General features: G+C 53.2%; 1 protein-coding gene across 2 annotated transcripts; it reads right to left on the minus strand.

The window, feature by feature from the left end:
- Nucleotides 1-5,002: 5,002 nt before the first annotated feature.
- On the minus strand, nt 5,003-12,429 carry PACSIN1 (protein kinase C and casein kinase substrate in neurons 1). Of its 2 annotated transcripts, XM_065403190.1 has the most exons (10): nt 12,367-12,429; nt 11,189-11,345; nt 10,209-10,444; nt 8,706-8,861; nt 7,813-7,988; nt 7,180-7,300; nt 6,918-7,022; nt 6,747-6,763; nt 5,779-5,972; nt 5,003-5,112 (listed from the first exon to the last, which is right to left on the minus strand). In XM_065403190.1, exons 1-10 carry the CDS (start codon nt 12,427-12,429, stop codon nt 5,003-5,005), a joined length of 1,335 nt encoding a protein of 444 aa, XP_065259262.1. The 2 variants fall into 2 exon arrangements, with proteins under 2 accessions (XP_065259262.1, XP_065259261.1); XM_065403189.1 differs by lacking the exon at nt 6,747-6,763 and having other exon boundaries at nt 6,898-7,022.
- Between the last annotated feature and the right edge of the window lie 11,772 nt (nt 12,430-24,201).

The following is a 24,201-nucleotide window of genomic DNA, read 5'->3' on the forward strand; positions in this document are numbered from 1 at the left end:
CGGGGGAGACTCAAAATCTTGCGAGGATCTTGGCTTCATCCTGACAGCAAAACTTTAGACCCCCCGTCCCCATCTGGCTTTGGATCTGACTTGGAAGCAAAGCCCTCGTGGCAGCATCAGGGATTTGAGCCAATCCCTCCTCCCCATCAACAAAGGCTTCATGGCGGAGGTCCTGGCCCATCTCCTACGAGGAGTGATAACAGAGTTGGTCTTTGCTGCAAAGGGCCTTTTCCACCTGTTTCCCAGCCCAGCTCCGGCCTGCTCCTACAACAGGCTCAGCTTCTCAGCACCTTGTAGGGACGTGTTTTCAGAACACTCAAGTCCTGGTGGTCAGAGGGACTGAGCCCCCACAACTCCAGATGAAGTCAGCAAGCGCTCAAGGCCTCTGAAAACCAGGCCCCCGGGTTCTCAAGCTTCTCTGGATGAACACCACAGGGCCTGTGACGCTTCCTTCAGGTGGAGCGATAATTTGGCGTGCAATGGGTGGAGGTGGAAGGCACGGGGGAGAGGGAGGCATCATACTTCCTGTGCAGGAAGTGCACTAAGTGCCCCCTCTCCCCCGCCACGCTGGCGCTTGAGAAATATCCCTGCTCTTACTCCCTATACCCACTGCCTGCTACAAGCCAAACCCCAAAGTAATACTCATTTGGTAAAGGTGACGGTTACATCTACACCGGGAGATATTCGAGCACAAGACTCAAAGGAGGGTTAAAATCCATATAACAATTACATAGCTCAGTTACTCGTTTTGTTGTTTTTGTCGTATCCACAGTAATACAATCACAATATATATATAGAGATATGTATATATATATATAGATCTTTTTTAAATTACACAATCAATGTACAAAAAACAGGTGCAGTGCTGAGACGACAGCATTTTCTTGACTTTTGTTGTTTGTTTGTTAGTTTGTTAACTAATGGAAGAAATAGAGCTGAAGGTTGGAGAGGTCTTGTCTATGTTATCCAGTATGCAGCACATTTATTCGGGCGGGAAGAACACTTGGTCACTGGAGTCAATAATTCATGAACTAAACAGATTAAGGAGGAGGAGGAGGACATGGAGGGGAGGCGGCTGATGAATTTGAAGATGATGGGGGATAAATAAGCAATGATCTGTGGCTTCCTATGGAAAAATCAGGGGGATCTTTTCTCCTGAACTGCAAGGAATGGCAGATAACCTGTTACCCGTATGCGCCCGTGGGCCATATGAAATTTGAATCCGCTATATCAAATGTTCTTTGTTGTTTTTTCTGCACCTCCAAGACACAAGCCCCCGGTGGAGGCTGCTTAAGGAACACGGTAGCCAGATGCTGAGAGGAGGCGGAGCCTGCTGGAAAAGGGGCGGGCAGGGTGAGCCATGACTCAGCTGTGACTCATGAAGGGCTGCTCTTGCCGTGTAGGGGCAATGGAGTGTTTAGCCCCATTCACTTACACTCGGGGCAGGAAGACGCTTCTCAAGACCTGCCTCATGAGAGTTGTCATATGAATCTCTACCAGCCAATATCTTTTTGTCCTGAGTAGGCGGGAGGCCAGGGAGATGATGTATCTTGCTAAATTCTGGCTCGGAATCTCCTGAATGGCTCATCTTTGCATTCGGCATTGATGGAACCAGCCTGAGGCTCACCCAGGGATTAGGAAAGGAAATATGTGGTTGGATGACAAGTGACCCAACTTCATTGCCAACAGGAGGAAACAGCTTGGATAACTAGGTTTGCTTTTGCCAGCTTCTCTCCTGGGAAGGTTTTGGGTTGGGTTATGTTGTGAGCCTACTGAGCAACACCCTCCCATCGTGATCAGGAAAGCTGCTCCTTCCAGCGTGGGTTTGCTGGTAGGCCCCACTTACAAAGCATCCCAGGGCTATGAAATAACAAATACAGATGGAACTCAGACCTGCATTGTTTGGACGTAGGGTTATAGGCTCAGGCGTGTCTCTAGTGCAACAGCTAGTGATGACAACATGAGTAGCTGTGTGGTGGTTTAGTCTTCTGGTGACCTCTCCCACGGACGACGGGTTGTTGGTGTTATCTCAGTCTTCAGGCCAAAGCCACTGGGGAATGGCCATCTCTGTTTTCCAGAGGACGCTTGACCCTTTGAACAGCCTGCTTGTCTCTAGCAAAACCTACCAAGGAAGCAACAGAGAGTCCTGTGGCACCTTTAAGACTAACAGATGTATTGGAGCATAAGCTTTCATGGGTGAAGACCCACTTCGTCAGACGCATGTGAGGAAGACGTTCTAACAAAGGCTCTATTTGCCATGGGATACCAGCCAGTATTCACATCCCCTACCCGATTGAAGCAGAAGTAAAAGCAAGTGTCCCTTTCTCCCAAGGTCCTCACTTTGCTATCCTCGCTTGTGGGGGGTTAAAAAGCTGAGCTGCTGCAGCTCCATGTAGCATTTGACAAAGGGATTGTTTTTTCATAGCCCTGGGATGCCGCCTTTGTGCCCTTGTGAGGACTTTCCATCTGCCACTGATGGAAGAAGCCACAGGCATGATTAGCGCTAGGAGGGCTGGGCTTGGCAAGCGATGTAATGGCCCCTTTCCTCCATGGATCAGAGTAAACACCAATCCCCATCCTCTTTTATTCTCCGCGAGGAGACCCTGGTGTTTTACTCCAGACAGATTTTGCTTTGACGTTCTCTTCCATTTGGCATTTACTCTGTGGTTCCCACACCACTGCCTTTAGGCCTGATGCTGATCTAAATCCAGAGTAAAACCTCTGGGACTCGGGCAGAGTTACTCCATATTTACACCAGTGAAACTGAGATTGGAATTGGGTCCTACACGCTTTACTTCCTTCTCTCGGGGCTGATGCAGAACGCCCCGCTGCTATTATCATGGCTCAGGAAAGTCTCAGGGTCCAATCCACCCCCGCTTAAGCTCACTGAGGTCAATGGAGTTGCACAGGGGTGAATTGCATGCTGGCTACAATGGAGCACCCACAGCTAGACTGCTGACAAGCAGAAGTGCAGGCTTGGCTTGGAAGTCAGGGGACAGGTCATGTGTGATCAGCAGTGCCTATGGGGTGAAAATGCCTTTCATGAGGAAGGTGCAGAGCAGCTGCTGGGGAATCCTATTCACAGTCCCTCCAGGGCGCTCACGACAGGACTTGGGGCCATGAATGGGGCTGGAGGACACCCATTCTCATTGGGGAAGGGACACAGCAGCTTGCTTTATAGCTGTCTTTCCTCTGTGTTGCAGCGTCAGCACCTATCCCCACCCTTACACTGGTTGGGCTCCAAGCTCAGAATCCATTCCATACGCACCAGTCCAGTCTCTCCTCTTGGAAGCTGCGTCCAGAGCCCACACCAGGTGCACAAAGCTATGCAGATGAGTTCTTCTTAGCCTTGTTGCCACCGCCTAAAGGAGGGACCCTCTCCTGTCTGACACTAGTGCAGGCTTCATTTACTGCTTCTCACCTGTGACTCTTCCTAGGCAGGGTGGTGGCCTGGAGCATCTCCCACGCTAGGCACCCAGTCCGAATGCCAGGCGACTCCTCTCCATGCCCCCTGCACCATCCATCAGGTGGCTGGGGGAGAAAACCTGCACATGTAAAGGGAATCTCCTGCACCCATCCACATCTGGTTGGAATAAACATAAATCTCCACCGCATTCCAGTGCAAAGAATGGGACATTGAAGTCTGGTCCCACCTTAGTTCAGTGGCAGAAAAATAGTCCCTCTGATGGTCTCTGGTGAGATTCCTTTCCCAGGAAGGAGGTCTTGAGCCAGGCCTAAGATTCATCCCAGCCTGGCACCCTGAATCACCCTAGCTCCTATCACTGTTATGAAGAGGTTTCCAACAGCGGTGAAGCAGCGTTGCAAATCTCCAAAGAAGAGGTGATGCATTTCAAGGCCCAGTTCGCTCCCTCACAGAGTGCAGGCCTCCATTAGCTTTCACAGGCCTCCATGGCTCTCCACACCACAGCGGTGTACCAAGCATCTCCTGAAAAGGGAGCAGGAGTCCACATTGTGGTTCAGGGTCCATGGGTGCCTTTGCTCCAGCATGTCCAGGTGCTGCCAGACACAGAGGCATTCCTGTCTCGGACCGGAGAACTTGTACAGCCTTGCTGGGAACCTGGACTGAGGAAGTGATGTAATGTCACTGAAGAGCATTGGAAGTAAGCCTTTGCTGGGTCCAGGATGACAATACGATACCAGTGACCACACCATGGTGATGTCTGATTGGAGGAGGAAGAGGGGAAGACCATACTCTAAAAATAAAAAGGGAAGGTCCCCAAAGCTTTCACTGGGATGAGGAATCTTCCTTTAATTTACAGGCAACCATTCCTGCTTGCAAGACATCAATGATCTCTAATCCTTGCCCAACTCAAAGACTCAGGGTGTTCAGCTGGATGGGAAATGTACGGTACATGGATGTGGTTTGAGATGAATGGGAGAGGGCAAAGGATAGGTAGGGAGATACTTTTCCCCCCGTCCTCCTGCAAAGACGGAGAAATTGGAAAGACAATGCTTAGGGAGGGTGAGTATAAAAATCTATACATAAATAAAAGGGGATAAATTCCATTTCCTCCCATTTTAATTTGGTTATGTTCAAATAGGGCAAATTTGACCGGTCCCAGCAGTTGACGCGCCGTGTGTTTCGGAACAGTTCCAGCCAATGGGAAGGCGGGCTTATGATTACAATAGCCTTAAAAGCCAACCAATCAGAAGCCCTGGAAATGCCCTCATTGGTTGGGCTTTAAAATCTTGAGGTATTGGTTTTTTGCTTTGGGGGGGGAAAAAAAAAAAAAGGACAGACAACGTCGACCTTTCGCTTCACATTATCTTAGAAGAAGAAGAGGAAGAAAAGCCAGTATGCAAAATATTCTTCTGAGACCGCTCTTAAAAAAATAAAAGCTTGGTTGGAAAATATGTTTGAATCTCTAATGGTGCAGCGTGAGTGACCAGACGGCAAGATGGCTGGTTGGCTGGTGTAGAGAAATGAAGACGACGGAGGGTTTGTTTATTTTTAGACAGCAATGACGAGAACACCACGAGGTTAGATAGACTCCACATAGTTGGCTGGGTAAAGGCCGAGTTGCCCATTGTCTAGACGCCCTTTGCACCATCCTTGTTCATCTTCTTCACCTAATTTGGTTAATTCGTCGCCTGAGGCAAAAAGCAGAAATAAAGAATTCATTGCCAGTCCGCCTGTGGCCCTCTTACCCTGAATGCACACACCATGGGTGGTTAGAGTGGCCTAAACCTTGAATTTACAGTCTGGCACTCTGCCACTCGAGCTGAAGGAGTAACTCCATTGGCTGACAGCAGCGGAAAGTACTTATCCAGCTACTGGAAGGGGACATGTAATAGAGATTGAAAAAGTGGATTCTATGGATGTGTGTGTTGTGTCCCAACTTCTGTTCTGTACCACCCGAGTTAACTCGTAACGTTCCCAAAGTGACTCCCACTGGATGGACATGTTCCAGGCTCAGGCCAGGGGTGAGAGGTTTCTGCAAAATTGGAGCAAAACCGGCCATGCCTTGTTTGTGTTATATAAGTGTATGAGGAGCCAGAAACCTCCCCCCTTCCCCATATGTTCAGGGTAAACATTGGGGGGCTTGGATAAGTCAGACATAGTGCCACTGAGTTAACTCAAACTTTCACAAAACAACAAAAACCCTCTCATGTAGCCCCAGATCCCCGGCTGGGCAGATACCTCTTAAAAGGGCCAGCTCTCCCCTCCTTCCCCCCACCCCAGTCACAGTCCCCCTGCCGCAACCTCTGCTGTGCCAGGGGGCTAGCGCCAGTTGCCGGACGTGCCCTGTGCCATACCCGCTTTGAAGCTCAGCTCATCCTGCTCCTGCCCGTCGTAGTCATACAGAGCTCGCACGCGCATTCCCTTCCCCACTGGCTCCTCCTCAAAGGGGTTGGCGCCGCCATTGGCCTCGCTGGCACTGAAGGAGTTGCCGCCCTCGTCGTCCGACCACTCAGTGGTGTAGGGCTGGCTTCGGTCGTAGCTGCTCACGCTGGGAATGCAAAGTGGGTAGAAAGTGCCGTGAAGGGAGGGAGGGAGGGAGGCACGGACCCGGGGGGGCAGGAGTGTGTGGGTCCCGGCAGAAGAGGTAATGTAAGAAGGGCAGCTGCCAGGGCCTTCCCTGGACCCAGAGAGAGCTGGGGCCTCAGCGGCTGGATTTCACCTGACAAGGGGCTGAGTCACACTGGCACTCAGATTGCTGCCCCAGAGCTGGAAGTTACAGCACTGGCAGCAAAGACCCTTTGCTATATCACAGCATATCCACCAGAAACTGCCTGCACAGAGACATGACCATATCCCCTCTGCCGTATCACAGCATATCCCCCAGGATCCGCCCGCCTAGAGACACGACCGCGTCCCTTCTGCCGTATCACAGCGTATCCCCCGGGAACCGCCTGCCCAGAGACACGACCGTGTCCCCTCTGCCGTATCACAGCATATCCCCCAGAACCGCCAGCCATGAGATACGACCGCGTCCCCTCTGCCGTATCACAGCGTATCCCCCGGGAACCGCCCGCCCAGAGACGCGACCGCGTCCCCTCTGCCGTATCACAGCGTATCCCCCGGGAACCGCCCGCCCAGAGACGCGATCGCGTCCCCTCTGCCGTATCACAGCGTATCCCCCGGGAACCGCCCGCCCAGAGACGCGACCGCGTCCCCTCTGCCGTATCACAGCGTATCCCCCGGGAACCGCCCGCCCAGAGACGCGACCGCGTCCCCTCTGCCGTATCACAGTGTATCCCCCAGGAACTGCCCACAGTGAAACGAAATTGCACGAGAGGGCTTCTAAACAAAGAATAACAGATGTATGTTCCTGCTCACCGCCCCCCACCTCCACTGTGTCTCTGCAGCCCTCCCCGTCCCTCCCTGTGGACTGGAAATCGGAGGGCCCCCTCTCGTAGCTTGGGCGCTGTCACCTGCCGCGGTCCCCGGCCACTGCTGCTGACTCGCCCACTGCAGTGGCGTTGGTCAGGGTCACCCCTTCATTCTTCTTAATCTTCTCTCGCCTCGTTATCGTGTGCGTGAGGTCCGGGTTCCACTCCTGGAGACACAAAGCAACACGTGCCCCTGTGCACCTGCCGGGCTCTCTTCACCCACCTGCCTGCCTTGTTCCCCTCCCCATGCCCAGTGCAAACCCCACCCTGTCCCCTCCCCATTTACGGCAGCCACCTCCGGAGCGGGGCGGGTGGGAGCCTCACCTCAAACTGGGGCCAGTTCATAGGCATCCCCGGGCCGCTAGTGCTGCGGAACCACCTGAGGTCCTCCTGCGCGTCTGCCACGCGGATGGTTTGCTCCAGCTCGCGGTAGACATTGGTGTAGCTGAGGGAGGTCACAAGCAAAGCAGAAGTGAGGAACCCCGGGTGTCCCCCTGCGCTCACGGACGACTGAAGCTCCTTCGAGATGAGCCGGGGAAGGGCTGCGGACACTTACTGGCAGAGAAGGCGGCGGTCGGGGGCGGTTATGGGAGGACAGATTGGAACTATGGGGCAAGCGGGACTCCCAAGAGAACTCAGAACTGGCATTCCTCCTGCTGGCCACAGGAGGGAGCCAGGCCTCTGCACAAATCCGCCTGGCGTGGCCATTGAGCCAGGGATATCCCTAGATGCGGCTGGAGCCGCTGCTTCCAGCCCTGTGCCCTCCATCTGCCCTTAGAGTGACTGGGTCTGATTGGCCTTTGGGAGCCTCTGCTGGGTACCTGAGCTCATCCAGCATCCTCTGGGGCCTGGTTCATGGCAGCCTGGCCAGTCAAGTCACTGGAGATCCCTGTAGTTCCTATATGCTGCTGCTCTTGCTCTCCCGTTCTGCCCCACCATCCCTGTGGGCGTGGTTACCTGCTGCTCTCAGCCAGGTTCAGGTGCCGCTTGATGTCCAACAGCACCTCCTTCAGGAAGATGAGCCTCTTCTCCTCGAACTGCTGGCACTGCTCGAACACCTGCTCCATGCTCTCCATGTACTGCGGGGTGCACTTGTTCAGCTCCTCCAGCACCTTCTCGTATTTCTCTTGGGTCTGCGGGCACAACCCGGGGCCAAGGTTAAAGCCCAGGCCCCCAGAGCTCCTTGCCTGGATCCTGACAGAGCCTCTCCCCACCCCATGTCCAGCTTGTGATGAACCCATCTTCATTTTTGTGAGGGCAGGGAACCTGGCCTTCAGCTGGGACAAATCAGCCAGCCCTGAAGTCAATGGAGCTGTGATTTATACCAGCTGGGGACCTGACTCCCCTGGAGAGACACTAATTTACACTGGGTGAGGGTCTGACTCCATTGGAGTGACGCTGCTTTATACCAGCAGGGGAACGGGCCTTCTCTCCCCTAACTGTTGCTTCTGCTGCACTTGCAGACCCACCAGCTGGACCTGCTGCACCCAGACTACAGTTGTTTGGGGTTGGCTCAGGGGCTGAGATCCTTTGTGGAAGGGGAGATGGGAGAAGCAGCTATATCACCAGAGCCCCTCTTTCAAGGATGAAAAAGGCCAATAGCCTCTGGTAACCTGGTAAGGCCCCTTCCTGGAGGAGACAGAGTGGGGTTCTCCCATCTCTCCTGGTTCTAAGTGCCAGTGCATGGGGTCCTGGCTGCCCTGGAGACTGGAGCTGTGTATCCACAGAGCCCTGGCAGCAGGGCAAGCTTCCCGCAGGCTGCTCTGCCAGCATGACTCACCACGGACCCGTAGGGAGCTGGGCATGTGTCTGGCCACCCTCCCCCTTCCCTCCAGGGCAGCAGCTCGCACCTTTTGCACATCTTGCTTGCACTTTTCCACCTTGTCCTGGAGCTTCTTCTGCTGGTCTGCAGTGATGGACTGCTCTGCCTTGCTGTTGGCTTCCCGGGTCATTGCCAGCTTCTCCTCTTTGCATGCCAGGTGATATGCTTTCTTGGCCGTCTCCACCTGTTGCCGGGAGGTGGGGTGAGGGAGGGAAGGAACGCAGGACAGATGTTTGCAGATGTTCTACCCATAACCCTTATCCCTTCCCCTAAACATCTCTGCGCTGCAATTGGACTTCCACCCTGCCTTTGTGCTGTGTCTCCCCGTCCCTGCGAACGGAAACTTGGGCATGGTTTTGTCTCATTCCACCTTCGCCCAAGGGCAATGGTGTGTTTGGAACCGAGTTCCCCTGGGGCCGGTGGCAGAAGAACGGGCAGGTACTCGTTATTATTGTCCCAGGCACAGCGCAAGAGGTGTTGAATGGGGAACTCCATGGGCAAAACAGGCACCTGTTTGCCGCTCCTTGAGGAATGACTGGTTCTCCCAATGGCACATCAGGTACCTGGTGCCTCACCAAAGATGGGGATCCTTTGGACACTATGCCCCCCACACCCTCTGCAAGCTGTGACTGGTGCCTCTGTGGTTACAACAGGCATCTTCCTCCTAACTGCTCCCAAGGTACAACCAAAACCTCTGGCCATACAGCCGCACCTTCTCCCCCACCCCACCTAGGGTGACCAGACGTCCTGATAAAATCGGGACCGTCCCGATATTTAGGTGTTTGTCCCACGTCCCGATTGATCTTCGGTCAGGACGCTGCACTCCGCCTTTTTTTTTTTTTTTTTTTTTTTCCCTCCGCCGGCTGTTCTCGGCTTTTTTTTTTTTTTCCCCCTCTCCTCTGACTGCCGGCAGCACTCAGCTGTTCTCGGTTGGTTTTTCCCCCCCCTCTCCTGAAAACCAGAGGCTCCCCCACTGTAAACTGATCCATACATTGCTACCAGTCTGGACCCAGCTAGACTTGCATGTCAGAATGCAGAGTGAAAGGAAAAGTTACAGCGGTTGTTACTTCTCTGCTCTATCATTAGGGAGATGAGCATGGTGTAAATACCTAGACGCTGAAGGTATGCATAGCTAAGGAAGGGTGCATAATCTCCTCTGACTGCCCGCAGCACTCGGCTGTTCTCGGCTTCCCCCTCCCCCCCCCCACTGCTGGCAGCACTGGGCCACAGTAGGGAATTGGGAGAGGGAGCTGTTTGTGTCGTTACACCGGCAGCACTTGGTTTTTGGTTTTAGTTTTTTTTTGCTCCGCCGGTGACCCCCCCCTCTTGTGTCCCGATATTTTCTTCCTGTCATCTGGTCACCCTAACCCCACCACATGTTCTGGTGCCTGTGTGAGTGGCTTGGGCACCTGGCCCCCATCCCAGTGCACTGTGGGTACAGTAGGTGGGCTCTTTCCTCCCTGACCTCGTGAGGCTCTCAGTGGTTCACCTCTCGGTCAGCAGGCCCGCTCCACCCTGCCCTGTCTCCTACCTCCTTCATTTTCTTGGCCCAGGGTTTCTGCGCTTTCCGGAAGCCGTCGTCTGCCTCCTTGGCCTCCTTGAAACCTCCCATGATCTGCTTGTGGTAGGCGTCCTTCTGCCAGTTTTTCACCTTCTCAAAGTCCTCGTTCAGCAGGCTGTTCTTCACATCCTGATGCAGCTCGCTCACCTTGTCCGCCTCTGTCATCATGGCTCCCCACGCCCTCTCCAAGCTGCCGTACTGCGGGCCTGAGGGACGGGGCTGAGGTAAGCAATCGACGTCATGGCAATGCCCGGCCCTTCTCTAGTGGCTCCTGTCCGTGAGACCCGCAAAGTGCCCATTTCATGGCTGGGGAAACTGAGGCACAGAGCGTGTGGAGGGGGGTGACTTGTTCAAGGAAGCGCAGCAAGTCAGGGGTCAAGTCAGGAATGGAACCCAGGAGTTCTGTTTCCTTGTCCCTGGTTCTAACCCATATGCCATGCTGCTGCCCCTTGAGAGGGCTGAAATGCCCCTGTCTGGCATATTTCTGACTGCTGACTGGGAGACTGGTGGGGTTAAAACCAAACAAGTCAATTCTTTGAATTTGGACAGCCTGCTGAATTGGATAATTCAGGGCCAGGCAGGAAGCCAACAGTTGTTACCTGATGGGACTTCACAGCAACAGGGGGTGGGGAGAGAATTGAGATCCTCCAGCTCCAAAAAAACAGGCCCCTGCCACACGAGCAAGAGGAGAATCTCCATTAGCAGTGCAGGACCTATGCCACACAATCGAGCAGTTCGGATTCCATCCAGAAGAGGGCAGTGGGGCATGCACTACCAGCCAACTCGATCTAGTTATTAGAGGACATCAAAATATAGATTTAAAGAATTCTCAGGGGGAAATGTACGAGCTCCGTCACCAAGGGCCCATTCTGGGGTTTCTCCCTGGTGGGGTGAATGCTGCAGTGCCCTCACACCGTGAAGGGCTGTGGACAGAGGCAGGGTCGTGATACCTTTCTCGATCAGCTGCCTCCACCTCTTGGACCAGTCGGTCAGCTGCTGGGCGTAGGCCTTCTCGATCTTGGCCCGCTCGTGGACGCAGTTCATGAGGTCATTGCAGAGCCGGTGCCCGTCGTCGATCCGTTTCACTGTCCGTTTGTAGTTCCCCACCTACCGGAGAGATGGACAGCTGGCTGGGAACAACGGCTCTGGCCAAGCCATGCCCACTCTGGAGACAGGAGGGAATGGTGAGCGCTGGCACCAGGCCAAATCGAACGGGGGGGGAGGAGAGGACTGGGGGTGAAATCAGCCATTTCTGGAGTGAGTGGTGCTAGACTGGCTCAGGAGAGGAGAGGAGGGGAGGGCGGGTGAGAGGTTGGAGGCTGAAGCGGGTCTATTTTAATTCTGCTGTTGTCTCACGCTGTGGCTGGATGGGACTAGGACAAAACCAGGTGATTTCTTTTCACATGTAACTTGCGACAGGTCTGAAACGCTGCTCTCCTGAGAGGAGAGGCCCATGCGCTGCAAGGCTGCATTTCAGAGGGTCACATTCAAAAGACAGAAAGAACACCACATTCTCTCCAGAACTCATTCCCCCGTGCAGGGTCACGGAGCTCTCTAGGCACCCTGCAGCGCGTGCCGAGCCCCGACGGAACGGCTGAGCACTGACGACGGCTGAGCTGGGAACACACAGTGCTGCTGCTGCTCAGGCCCTGAGAGCGCAGCGACTGCCCTGCAATGTGAACGCAGCCGGCATTCGATGCTCCGCGACCGCTCGCGCCGCCTTGGGCAGGAGACCGGGTTCCAGCGAGATGTCAAGCCGCCGGGGTTGTCCCTGGCTCTGACGATCATGGGGAGTTCAGCCTCTTGCAGGGGTGGTCAGGTGTTGCGGATGAGGGTCTCTGCTGGGCCCAGCCAGCAGGGGGAGCTTCCCATTTGTATAGTTTTGCCACCTCGGTTTGCGAACGTGGCTGCTTGAGGAGGCCGATGGCGCCCTCTAGTGGCGAGAGTTTGCTCAGAAAAGAGTGCAGAGCAAACACTAGCGAGCAGAGATGCCACTCTCCAGGGCTGTGGGAGCACCTGGCTATTCCACCAGCAGAGCCCACCCAGGCACCAGGGGAGGCATCAGGTACAATCTGTTGCTCCTCCCTGCTTGCTCAATGTCTCTCAGGGGGTCTCGGGGGGAACTCACCTCCCAGAAGCTGTCGGTTATTTCCTCCGCAGCCGCCGCAGACTCATCATAGGAGCCCGACATGGTTCCCGTTCCTCAGGGTTTAATGCACACGCTCAGCCGCTTTCCGGGAAGCACCAGACCTCATGCACTGGTCAGAGGAATGACAAGGGTCAGCAGGGGAGAATGCATCATTCAGAGCCCAGCCCTGCCAGCTGCTGCCAGACTTTGCCAAAGCCCGTTAGAGGGCGCCCCCGCTGAAAATTTTCCAGTTAAAAAAAACAACAGAAAACTGATCTCTGCCTTTTAAAAAATATATAAATAAACCAACCCTGTAAAATATTTGGTCTTGGGTAAAAATGTTCAGGTTTTTTTTCCTGAAAATTTCTAGTGAAACTCAGCTTTTACACACACACAACAAATTGGATTAAAAGTCCATTTTTCCATAAAAAACAAGTTTAGAGGGAAAAGCCCAACTCCGCTTTTCCAAACCACACCCCACAGGAATCATTTTGCCCACAAGAGAAATTATCATCATGCAATAATTCGATTAGAGTAACCCACAGAAACCCCACTGAGCTCGTTGTAATAATACTCAGCTCCTATATGGCACTTTTTGTTAGTAGATCTCAAAGGAGAGAGGAGGAGGTCACTATCATTACCCCATTTTACAGATGGGCAAACTGAGGCACAGAGTGGGAAAGTGACTTGCCTAAGGTCACCCAGACAGCCAGGAATAGAATCCAAGTCCTAGTCCAATGCTATATCCACTAGGCCACACTGCCTAGATGTACTAGATGCTGTACACAAGCAAAGTGATGGTCCCTGCCCCAAAGAGTTTACAATCTGAGAAGCCAAGTGACATATGAAGGATGGGGGAGAAGGACCCAATCAAATAGAGACCAATTTTTAAGAATACATTCTTCATTTTTAGAAATAATTATGAAGAAAGACGGTGGCAGCTAATCCTGCCTACCCTGCCAGCCATCATTAATTGGCTGGTTTCTCACAGGTATCAAGACCTAGAGGGATTTGAAAGAGGAGAGAATAGTGCTTCCACAGGTCAGTCAGGGAGGCTGTTCCATACATAAAAGGTGGCCATTTCTGGGGGGGAATGTAACAGCCACTTAACAGACTACATTAACACTGCAGAAAAGTTTGGATTTTGGGTGGGGGAGAGGGGAATGAAAAGCACTGCATCCAGTTGAAACGGAAAAGGGAGTTTTGCCAGGTAGGGTGTAAGTCCCCAATTCAGCCAGGGCCAACAATGAGCTTTGGAATGCTGAATTCATGATCCTAAAAATACTCATCTTTACTACACCCTCTTTTCCTAGGATAGTCCTGAACCCGGCAGCCATGTACTGAAGAATCACAAAGCGCTCACTTGGATTTTGTACACCAAAACCACTCAGCATTTATTAAAGCAAAGACAAGGCGTGCGTGGACTGACAGAGATCAAAACAGCTGCTTGACCGGCTCAGCAGCCAGTTCTCTCCTCTGAACAGGTCAGAAAAGCCATTTCTTTCCACATCTCTAGCTTCAGACTCAGCCATTTGAAACAATGTCACTTATTTTGCAAGTTCCCAGGTCTTTGAAAGCCATGGGAATGCAGTAGCTCCCAGAGAGTCTAGCATAGTCCTTGTGTGTGTATATTGTGAAGTAAATAACCCTTTACATATTGGACTAAGATAAACCATAATAAGTAAGTCGGACTGGTACAAGTTCCATATTACACTGGTGCAGCCCACGTACACTAGGGGTGTGCACTAGGCTAGCTTCATCATACAGCCATAGAGACAGGCCCTTTTAGATCACACTCCTGTATTAAAGGGCTCCTCTCCTGGCATGGGAGAGGAATCTATATGTCCATCCATTCTTTGGCCTCTCTGACACTAGTTCAGAAGCAAGACCCTGCCCTGACCTTGGGACGAGTTCAGGGCCAGCTCAGCCCCCTTGCAGCCCTGCGTGTAAGTCTATCACATGCAGAGAGCAAGAGCTGGGCAGCTTGGTGTCTTGCTGCTGCTGTCACAGTCTCCGGTCACATGAGCGGTTGAGCAATGTTATTAAAGTCAATATATTCTAAAATGGGAGGTGTCTGTACTAGAAACCACTGCAGAGGGATGGGATGGGATGGGATGAGGCGCCTCGGGAGCCTGACCTCCCCTGGTCCCAGCTACGCCACCCTTCCCTTCTGCATTCAGATCCTGGCTGCATTTAAACAGAGGGAGAATAAAACCCAGCAAGAGAGATTTCAGAAGTGGCTGGAGTCTTCTTCATATCTCAGCAGGGGCGGGATAATGCCCACCACCTAACGGCTCCCTCTGTCCTCCAGTACATTCAGATACCAGCAGCACTAGGTTATGTGCATCCCCTCCATCCATTATAACTACTCCATGCCACCCTCTGCACCGTACTTAAATCTGTACTCTCAAGAGGAGCCCTGCTACATTCCAAGGGTTTGCTATCTGGAAAGACATCCCCGTTGCAGATCCTGAATGATCTATGAATAGCCCAAGCAAAGCTCTGGGCAACGAGGAGGAAATAACCCATGGACTGCTTAGCAGAAGAATCATCCCCTTACCCAGATTTGTTCATGCCCTGCTGCACATCCTTGCTGGACTGAGTGGCACATGAGGGGAGGCTGAAGGAGGATAGGAGGCTGGATTGCGGTTGTTGTTGGGGAGGATGAGGGACAGGGGGAGCGGAGCAACAGGAAATTCTCGTCCTGATATTTCAACCTAATCCCTTCTGATCTTCTGAAAAACGGCATCCCCGGAGAATCACGTGAGCTGGCCAAGCCACTTAACCCTTTGCTGCTTTGCTAAAGGAGGGAAGAGCTGGCATCAGAACAAGGCAGAGAGGCAGCCCTGGCCAGGGAATGCCCAGCTGGTGCCCAGCAGAACACTCATCTTCACCAGGTGCTTCCAAATGGAAGGTGGAACTGCAGAGGCTGTGAACTTGCCCATGGTCAGCTCTCTTGTACCTGTTCTCTATGGTGCCTCCTGCTGGGAGAAACTGGGAGAGGGGTGGCAGTGAGCTCCCTCTAAAATAGCGTTGATACAGTTTATACAGCACAGAGGATAACTAGCCTTTACAGGTCTGAACTAGAGGGGAAAAAGAAGGTGAGGCATGCAGTGCCTTCAGGGCTCTCCCTGGCCAGAGATGCAGCCTTAGAGAAGATTCCAGGATCTTTTGCTTCTCAGGCAAACTGTTTTTAGGAAACTTTTTCATCAAATCCCCTGAAAACCTCATCAGCTATAACGAAAGCATCGGAGCTGGGGCTGACTCCAACCCCTGGGTCTGAGACACCTGCAGTTTGAAATCTGGACCCAGATCCCAGTTTTCTAAAGGGCCAAAGCAAAGCCCCAGAACTCTGGGTACTGAAGGGACAGATCTGGACCCAAATTCTGCTGCTTGACAGTAGGCAGTTGTTTTGCCTGCACTCTCTCCAAACTAGTCAGGGAGCTCATGGTCTTGTCTCACCAAAGCTTCCGCCTGGCAGCACTGACCGGAAAGCCCTGCTGTTTGTGGATGCAGCATCAACTCTTGTTAGTTTGTTCTTAGTATGCTGACCTTCCCAATTAGCTGATGGATTATCTCCTCCAGGTGACTGTAACCCCTCACCTCCCGAAGCCAGCTTCAGGGGCAGGCAAAGTGTCTCAGCGGAGTTAATTATTAACAGCAAGTGATCTTGCTCCTGGATTGTCTGCAGCACTTTGGCATGGGAAGCTCTCTGCGAAGGCTGGAAACCCCACCACAGGTAACAGGATATGCAACAGAATTCATCAGATGAATGTCTCTGGCCCTTAGCTTGACTCTGGCAAAGGCTGAGCTGGAAACAGAATAGGGTTGTTACTCAAGATTCCAGGGTTCCTCTCCCAGGTCTCTAGGAGGGAGTGTGATCTAGTGAGAAGAGCAGGGGACTCTCGGTGCTAGTGGGGTGAACTGCGTTCTAGTTTAATCACTTCTCACCGGCTGACCTTGGGCAAATCACTTCCCCTCTCTGTGCTTTGTGTTGTTCCCTGTCTGTAAAACGAGGATCGTGATCTGGATTCTCCATTGTGCAGCGCTTTGAGATCGATGGATGGAAAAGGGCTACATTCTGTGCTATTTTGTGTGCGTCCATCCAGTCCTCTAGCCACATGGACGAACAGTGTAAAAAAAAAAAATTAAAGCAACATTTCAGACCAAGTGTGCGAATCCAATAACAAATTCCAATGACTCCTGGCTCTTCCCCATCCTCCCCACTTCCAGCTACTCATCCCTCCTTCCGGAAAGCCAGGGGGAACCAACAGGCCTTGTCACTTGACCGGCAGTCCCGCAAACTCAGATTCTGGCAAACTGAAGCCTAAAGTAAATTCTCCAGCCAAGGAGCCCTCCCCAAATATGCCCTCTCCTCTGGCCCCTTGCAATTAAACCATTGGGGCATTGCCCTGAATGCCCGGCAGAGAATACCCTGAGGAACCCATGAGCCACACCTTTTAGGGATTTATGAGTGTAAACGAGCAGCTGGAAGGGAACAGGCAGCTACTGTGGCTTCTGGCACCTTAATGCACAGGCTGCTGCACTGGGCGTTAGGGGAGACCCGAGTGTTTGCAAGGTGCAACCTCACATGGGCACTACAGCAATCCAGCCGAGCGGTGACCAGGGCCTATCTCGCTGTGCAGGGTCCCAGCAGCTGGGAGGGGAGGTAACCAGCCGAGGGGCTGGTAAGGACTCGCTCTGTACCAAGGCTGAATATGATTCAGTGCTATAGCCTGGTTGTCCCGTGAGAGACACGGCAGCTTGGGAACAGGAGCCGAGGGGGCTTTTCCACTAGAAGGTGCAGCAGCGGGGACCATCGCTAGCCGCAGCCCTCTGTGCTGAAAGGGTTACTGGAGCGAGTGCCTAAGCTCATCGTTAAGAGGCGGAGTTCTAGGGCTCAGTGCAGTGGAACTAACAGAGCCTAGAAGGGATTTAGTGATATAACCAAGGAACCCACCAATCCTGCCCCGTATTTTAGGGCTGGCTATAAATAAATGCATGACTCTGTCCCTCACATGCAGTCCGAGGGACGTATGTATGTATGCACATACACAATGTAACACAAAGCACATTGCATATACACAAAGCACACACAACACACAGATATACACTGTAACCAACCCATGAAAAAAATGCAGAAATTGGGCTTGTTTTGGGCTTAATTGGCTTGTGAGTTGTTTGTTGGCTAGTTTTTGGCTTGTAGCTTGTTGCTTCTTTTTTTTTTTATTGGCTCTCAGCAAGAAGGAAGTGGGGAGAGAGTCAGGGGTGCACAGCAGGTCCACCACAATCCCAGACTGCACGCCGGGGGGATCTAGTCACATAGAGTATGGGGTTCTTAGGGACTGGTTTATTTTGGCCTTGTTTTGAAATGGGATTAGCTTGATTTTTGTCTTATTGTGAAAGTCATTTTTGGCTTATTGTGCTTATTTACCGTGTGAAAGTTGGCAATTGTGTCCCTCACCAGTCCAGTCCAGGGCCTCTCCTTAGCAGCTGCCAGTCACGCCTCACTACAGCACACAATGCAAGTTGCCAGAGAGGACTGCACTGACTCATTGGCAGGCCCAGGGTCTCTGTGTTAATCTGCAGCCTGCATTTTAACGACTGCCCGTGGTGCACTTCCTTTAGCTGCCAGGTATCCGCAGTGCCTCAGAACCCACGAGGACCAAGCCGATGCTGCGGATGCTGATTGCAAACTGGCCAGTGCTGCCATGGGGAGACTGGAGATTTAGCCTTCCCTGGGATGCCTAGCTCTGAAACATGGCTTGGAGCAGCCCCAGAACAGGTACCAAGAGCAGTGCCATGTGACCAAGATAGCTGTCAGAAAAGCTTCTGCCCATCAAACCTTTGTACTGGAGGGATATCCTTGGGCTCCCCACAGTTCTGCCAATGCACTTCAAGCCTGACCTGCAGCCCCCCCCCCCTTGCTATTCCAGCCCTGCCCAGCAAGGAGGCAGTGTGGGAAGAAATGCCATGTTTGTGGCCAAGCGTTATCTACAGGAACTGGCGATCAATGAACCGGTTAGCTCCCTCTGACTGCCCCATGCCATGTTGCTGAACCAGCAAACAGCAGGCAGGGGAGGGTGTCATTTTAGAAACCCTCTGGGTGGATTGGCTTTGTTAGCAATTGATCTCTGCAAGGAGACCCAGACCAGGCAAAAGGCTCTGAGAATCCGGCACAGAGAGGCCTGATGTAATAACTAGCTCCTGGCTGCGCCTCTCTCTCTTGTCTTGTGTAGCACGGTGGGTCCGGGGTTTTTGTCTCTGAATTCTATTGCCGTTAACGTGGCCATCTATTCCCCGGTCTGTGAACGCACGCACACACATGTATGCTATAAACCAGCCTTGTTTTCCTTTGAAATGCATTTCAGTGCCGAGCTGTCATAACAGCATCTTGCTTTTCTCTCTAGCCCTGAGTCTGGGCTCTCCCTGAGTTACAGCGACTGACCCTCTTCCGAGGTGAGAAGGAAAGGCAACTCCGGCCGTGTGTCTGTGCAGTCTCAGGCTTCTCCATCCCTCCTCCACCAGGAGTCCTCAGCCCTGGTTACAGAGAGCAGCTTGCTTCCTTGTGCATTCAGTGGTGAGAACCTGCCACTGCTGCTGCTTCTCTGCAGCCTGCTTCCTCTCTCCCCATTCCCTCTTGCCCTCTGCCCAAATCAGTGGTCCCACTCCCTGGGAGGCTGTGGCAGCCCCAGCCATGCCAGCTGAGGTGCCATTGAGATACTGGAGGAAGTCCTGAGCAATGCCCCATTCATGCAGCTCTGCTTGTTGGGTGTCAGTCTATTTCTGAGTCAACTGGCGCACGTGCCCCCCCCCCCCCAAACCCTAGCACAGTTGGCATCGATTGCACCCCCGGGGCCTGACCTTCCATCACTCTGCCCCAGGTGCAATCATTTACACCAGTGCAAAGGGGTGATTCAGTGCTGCCAGTCTGATGCGGTACCACTCCCTTTGCACTGATGCTGCCAGCACAGGGCACTGGAGAATCTGGCCCCTTCGCAGCAGAGAAGCCACAGACAGCGCCTGAACTCCCGTTGTACCTAGCCGTGGTCTCCCCAGTGCAGGGGGAAGCACGTTGTAGGTGAAGTTTATCCTACCACTGCCCAAGCTGCACCTGCTGTGCAGAGGGAGAGTGTCGGGCACTAGAGCTGCCAATGCAGCTTCTTTCCCCAGCACCAGGTCATTACAGAAACACCACGGGCAGCTGAGCCCTCCTGCTTCCAAGCAGACATGAACTATGGGGGCTGTTATCTGGTACATCATATTTATTTTACAGTAGCACCTAGAGGCCTCAACTGAGCCCAGGCCCCATCGTGCTAGGTGCTGTACAAACACCTGGGAAGAGACAGCCCCTGCTCCTACGAGCTTACAGCCTAGACAGACACAGCAGAATTCTTCCCCCATTTTACAGGTGGGGAACTCAGGCCCAGAGAAACTAAGAGCCAGAGTTCTAAAGATATTTAGGCACCTAAAGATGCAGGTCGGGCCCAAGCAGGAATTTCAAAAGGGCTTTGAAATCAGCGGGAGTTAGATGCCTAACCTGCATAGGCGCTTTGAAAACCCCACGAGGCACCAGTCTGCATCTTTAGGCACCTACTTCCCTATGTAGCCCTGCCCAAGGTCACACAGGGAATCTGTGCCAGAGCAAGGAAGCCTTAGCCCCCCGGCTAGTGCACTAACCACTGGGTCCTGCTACCATCCTTTTTGCTTCTGTGGCACAGGCTGACTAAGGCCTGAGCTGCCCTGAGCTGCCATAAACTTTGCCCCACAATGGATCTCTGGCCAGGCCCCCCCGAAGGCTGAGTACATTCATGGTTCATTCTCTCCCTGCTCCCTCTGTTCTCCTCTGCGTTATTTTCTGCGGGAAGGAAAGCAGGAGGAGCTATTAATTTGATGTGTTATCCTCCTTAGTGTCTGCACATTAGGTGCACGAGTTTCTCCCCCGCGGAACGATGCCCCAGTCAGCACCAATTTGCTGTGTGCTGGCTGCCGGGTGCAATCTTTATGGCAACGTGATTCATCTGCAAGTGAGAAGGAGGAAGGAGGGAGGGAGGGAGAGAAGCAGCAGTGCAGGAGAGGAAGAGGAGGAAGTGAGGGAGGCCAGGGGAATCGTGTGACTACATCCCCCCAGCAGGAAGGAGTGAAGAAACAAAAGAGTGAGGAAACACAGAGAGGGAGAAGGGAAATGTACCAGGAGAGATGGGAAGGAACCAGGAGACAGACAAGCTACGCCGACACTGCAGGGCATGTATAGCTACACGCTGCAGGGAAAAGCAGGCTGTGTCCACACTGCGGTGTGTAGAGACACGTGTCAGTGAAAGGCTCTGGTGGGGAGAGGCAGCGGGGAAAGGCTCCAGTAGTGGGGAGGCAGCAGGACCCTACAAGGCTGGGGAGGCTCGGCTCGGGTGAGTAGCAAGCCATGTAGGGTATATACCTGGGTACATACCCACCGGCTTTAGGCATGTCTTTACTCACCTAAGCCTCACCACCAACACTGCTATTTATACCCAGGCTGGGGGGCTACCTGTCTACATGCTGCTGAAAGAAGTGTGCCATGTAGGCGTATCGTCAGAGATACACGGACAGATACTGCAACAGTATCCCATATAAATTAGTCACAAGCAGCCTTAGCTGAGGTATCTGATCTGAGTCTTCATTGCCTTCAGTGGGCATAGACCCGGCTTATCCTCTGATAACCCCTACAGCAGGGGTTATCAGAGGAGACTGGTAGGGGAGGGAACTGGCACCAGGACCCAGACGAGCAGACAGCTCATATAAGTCAGAGATGGGAGGAAATGACTAGATGATTATTATAATTATTTGTTCTGGGGTAGCACCTAGGAGCCCCAATCATGGTCCATGATCCCATGGCACGAGGTCCTGTACAAACACAGAACAAACCCATACCCAGTTCTCTGACCCACTTACCTATGTGTGCCTAGCAATGGAGTCCCCCCACCCCACCCCCTCGGAAGACCAGGCCACATTCTCATAGATGTTCCTAGTCTTTCTCTTCTAAGATCTAGCCTAATTTTTCCCTTCTCTTCATTCCATCCTGCGACTCCTAGTGACTCTCCCTTTAATCCTAAACTTCTCCCCTCCCCACTGTTGACCCGTTTCCTACAGATGGTTGTTTCCCCATTAGCCAAGCTGTACATACTGAGTCAAATCCATGCCTGGTATAAGCCCATTCGAGCTGCACCAGGGATGAATTTGGCCCATTTAGCTTCATAGGGACAGATCCTTGGCTGGTGTGAATCAACAAAACTCCACTGACTTTAACAGAGCTACTACACCGATTTACGTCAGCTGAGGACCTGGCCCTTAATCTCTGCTCATCACGATTCCCCACCACCACCACCCACTCGTTGGTTGCTCTTCTCTGAACTCACTTTCATCTTGGCTGGTACTGCAACTTGGTAACTGAACACAACATTACAGGGGCAGCCTCATCAAGGAGCTACCAAGGAGCTACTTTGGTACCTTCTGTCCCCTGGTATGACACCTCTGCATATGCAGCCCACAAGAGCTCTGGAGTCCCTGTTGCCATGTTTCATTACAAGATCATGTCTAATACACTGTCCACTATCACCCCTATGTCTCCTTCAGCCTCTCTGCTTACAGGCTTCTCCCTCCTTCTTCGTCTCCTTTCTGTGTTTGTACAGCGCCCGGCACAATGGGACCCTGATCCCGACCGGGGCCTTTGGGCACTACTGCTTCCGTTTATCGCCCCACATTTTCCCAGTTGAACCTCACCATATTTCCTGCCTTTATTTCTCTATTCTATATCCTGCCCTCATTGGTGCACGTCTCTTCTCCCAGAGCTGCACCCCAGGGCCCGCGGCTGCAGTTGCTATTGCTATTATGCATATTACGGTAGCATCTAGAGGTCCCAGCCGAGATCAGGGCCCCATTATGTTAGGTGCCGTAAATACACATAGTGAGAGACTGAAGAATTTACAGGCTAAAGAGACAAGAAGAGTTGTCACCCCCATTTTACAGATGGGGAGCTGAAGCTCCGAGAGATTGCCCAAGGCCGCAATGGGAGGCTGTAGCAGACCGGGGATCTGTGTGAAGGTTTGGTGTTAGAAAGAGGGAGTCTATAAGGAACCTGGCCTTATAGGAGAGGGATCTCTATGCAGAGGGAGCAGCACTTGTCTGAGGGTGGCCGTGAGAGATGGCAGCTCTGTAAAGCGTCTCCGTTTCCGATCTCTATGAATTATTCACCCGCAGACGACGCGGAGGATCAAGCAGAGCTACCTTTATTCAAACCGATGGCCTGTGTTGCTGCGGCGGATGCGGCTTTGCAGGCTGTGTTCTCCGCCAGGGTAGCCTTGAGGGGAACACGGCCCAAGCGCTGTCAGGTCGCGGCGTGGCAGACAACGCTCGAGGGGCGCTAGCATTCCTGCTGTAGCAGTGCTCGCTACCCGTGGGGGGAGGGGAGAGGTTTGTGGAAGGGGCTCTGCCCAAACTGGGGGCTCCTGTGTGTGTGTGTGTTTTTTTTCTGGGGGGGGGGGGAGAGTGTTGGCACATACACTGTGAGCCCTGTGCTTACCCAGGCACTGTAGCACCCAGCTTGCCATGGGCGGTGCATGGGTACCACAGCTCACATGCTTGGATACAGCCTCTCCCTCCCCCTCAGAGCCCTCAAGGGGTAGCTCCCCAGCATAAGGAAGCTGGGGTGTGCGTGTGAGTGGGCCTGGCACGCTCCACTCACAAGAGAGCAGCTCCCCACAGACACCTCACTGGAGTGCTCAGGGTGCAATGCATCCCTTCGCTGGTGCAAAGCCTAGGGGGGGATGAAGGGAGGGAAAAGATGGATTCCTCCCCCCCAACCCCCACCCCAGATCCTGCGGCTGCCAGGGCCTGCCTGAACCCTGACCTGGTGTGTACGCGAATGTGTGGACACACCAGCTTCCTCTCCTTGTGCAATTGCATTCAACTGCCCCAGGACCCTGCAGCAACCAGGGTATAGCAGGGGTGCAGGATCCGCCAACCATATCCCTTCCCACCCAGGTAGCTCCCTCCACCCCACACCCAGCCTGGAATGCCCCCTGCAACTGGAGATTTGTTGCTGGGGGTGTTTCCCTGCAGACAGGTTGTATGGCTGCTCTATCCCAGTGTCCTGTGGCCAGAAGCACAACCGTGGCCCCAAGGGGATGTGACAGCTATTGCTTGTCCCCCTCTGAGCTTGCATCGCCCGTACAGCGCTTTGCATCCCTGCACCACAGCTGCTGCTGGCATTTTACAAGTGCTGGCTGCAATGCCTGGGATGGGGTCATCAAATCTAAAGAAACTGCCCCTTCTGCAAAGTGGTTTCACCTAGCTGTCCTGACTCCCTCTCACCGTGCAGTGCCTGGCATGTGGAAATCAGGCCTGCTCTCAGAAACAGCAGTGGGCACTGCAGGAGATGGTGCTTTGGGGTTTCCCCACAATGGACTTGAGCCGGTGCAAGGGTGGAACTAACAATTTCATGCCACTGCTGTCCCTGCGGTGGGCCTGATCCTGTGAGGTGCTCAACACCCACTGACGTGCAAAGGAGTCAGGAGAGCTGGGCCCTCCTGCTGTCCCTGGCCCCTCCTCACTGAGAACCACAAAGCCCGGTGTTCAGGGTCAACTCTGAGCTCTCCCCTTTGTGGGACTCCCTCCTCCCAGTGTCTGGGGAAGGAGCAGTCATGGCTGTTCCAGGGCCTGTGTGATTACGAAGTGACAAAGCCACAGCCTCCCAGTACTGGCCACCCCGGCCCAGCCAGGCATGGGGGAGCAACAGCGACCCTCTGAAAGGAACTGGAGCAGAGGAAAGCAAGCAGAGAGGAGTGGGAGCAGCCTCTGGCT

Source organism: Emys orbicularis, chromosome 4 (genome assembly GCF_028017835.1).
Source record: "Emys orbicularis isolate rEmyOrb1 chromosome 4, rEmyOrb1.hap1, whole genome shotgun sequence".
NCBI classification, from domain to species: Eukaryota; Metazoa; Chordata; order Testudines; family Emydidae; genus Emys; species Emys orbicularis.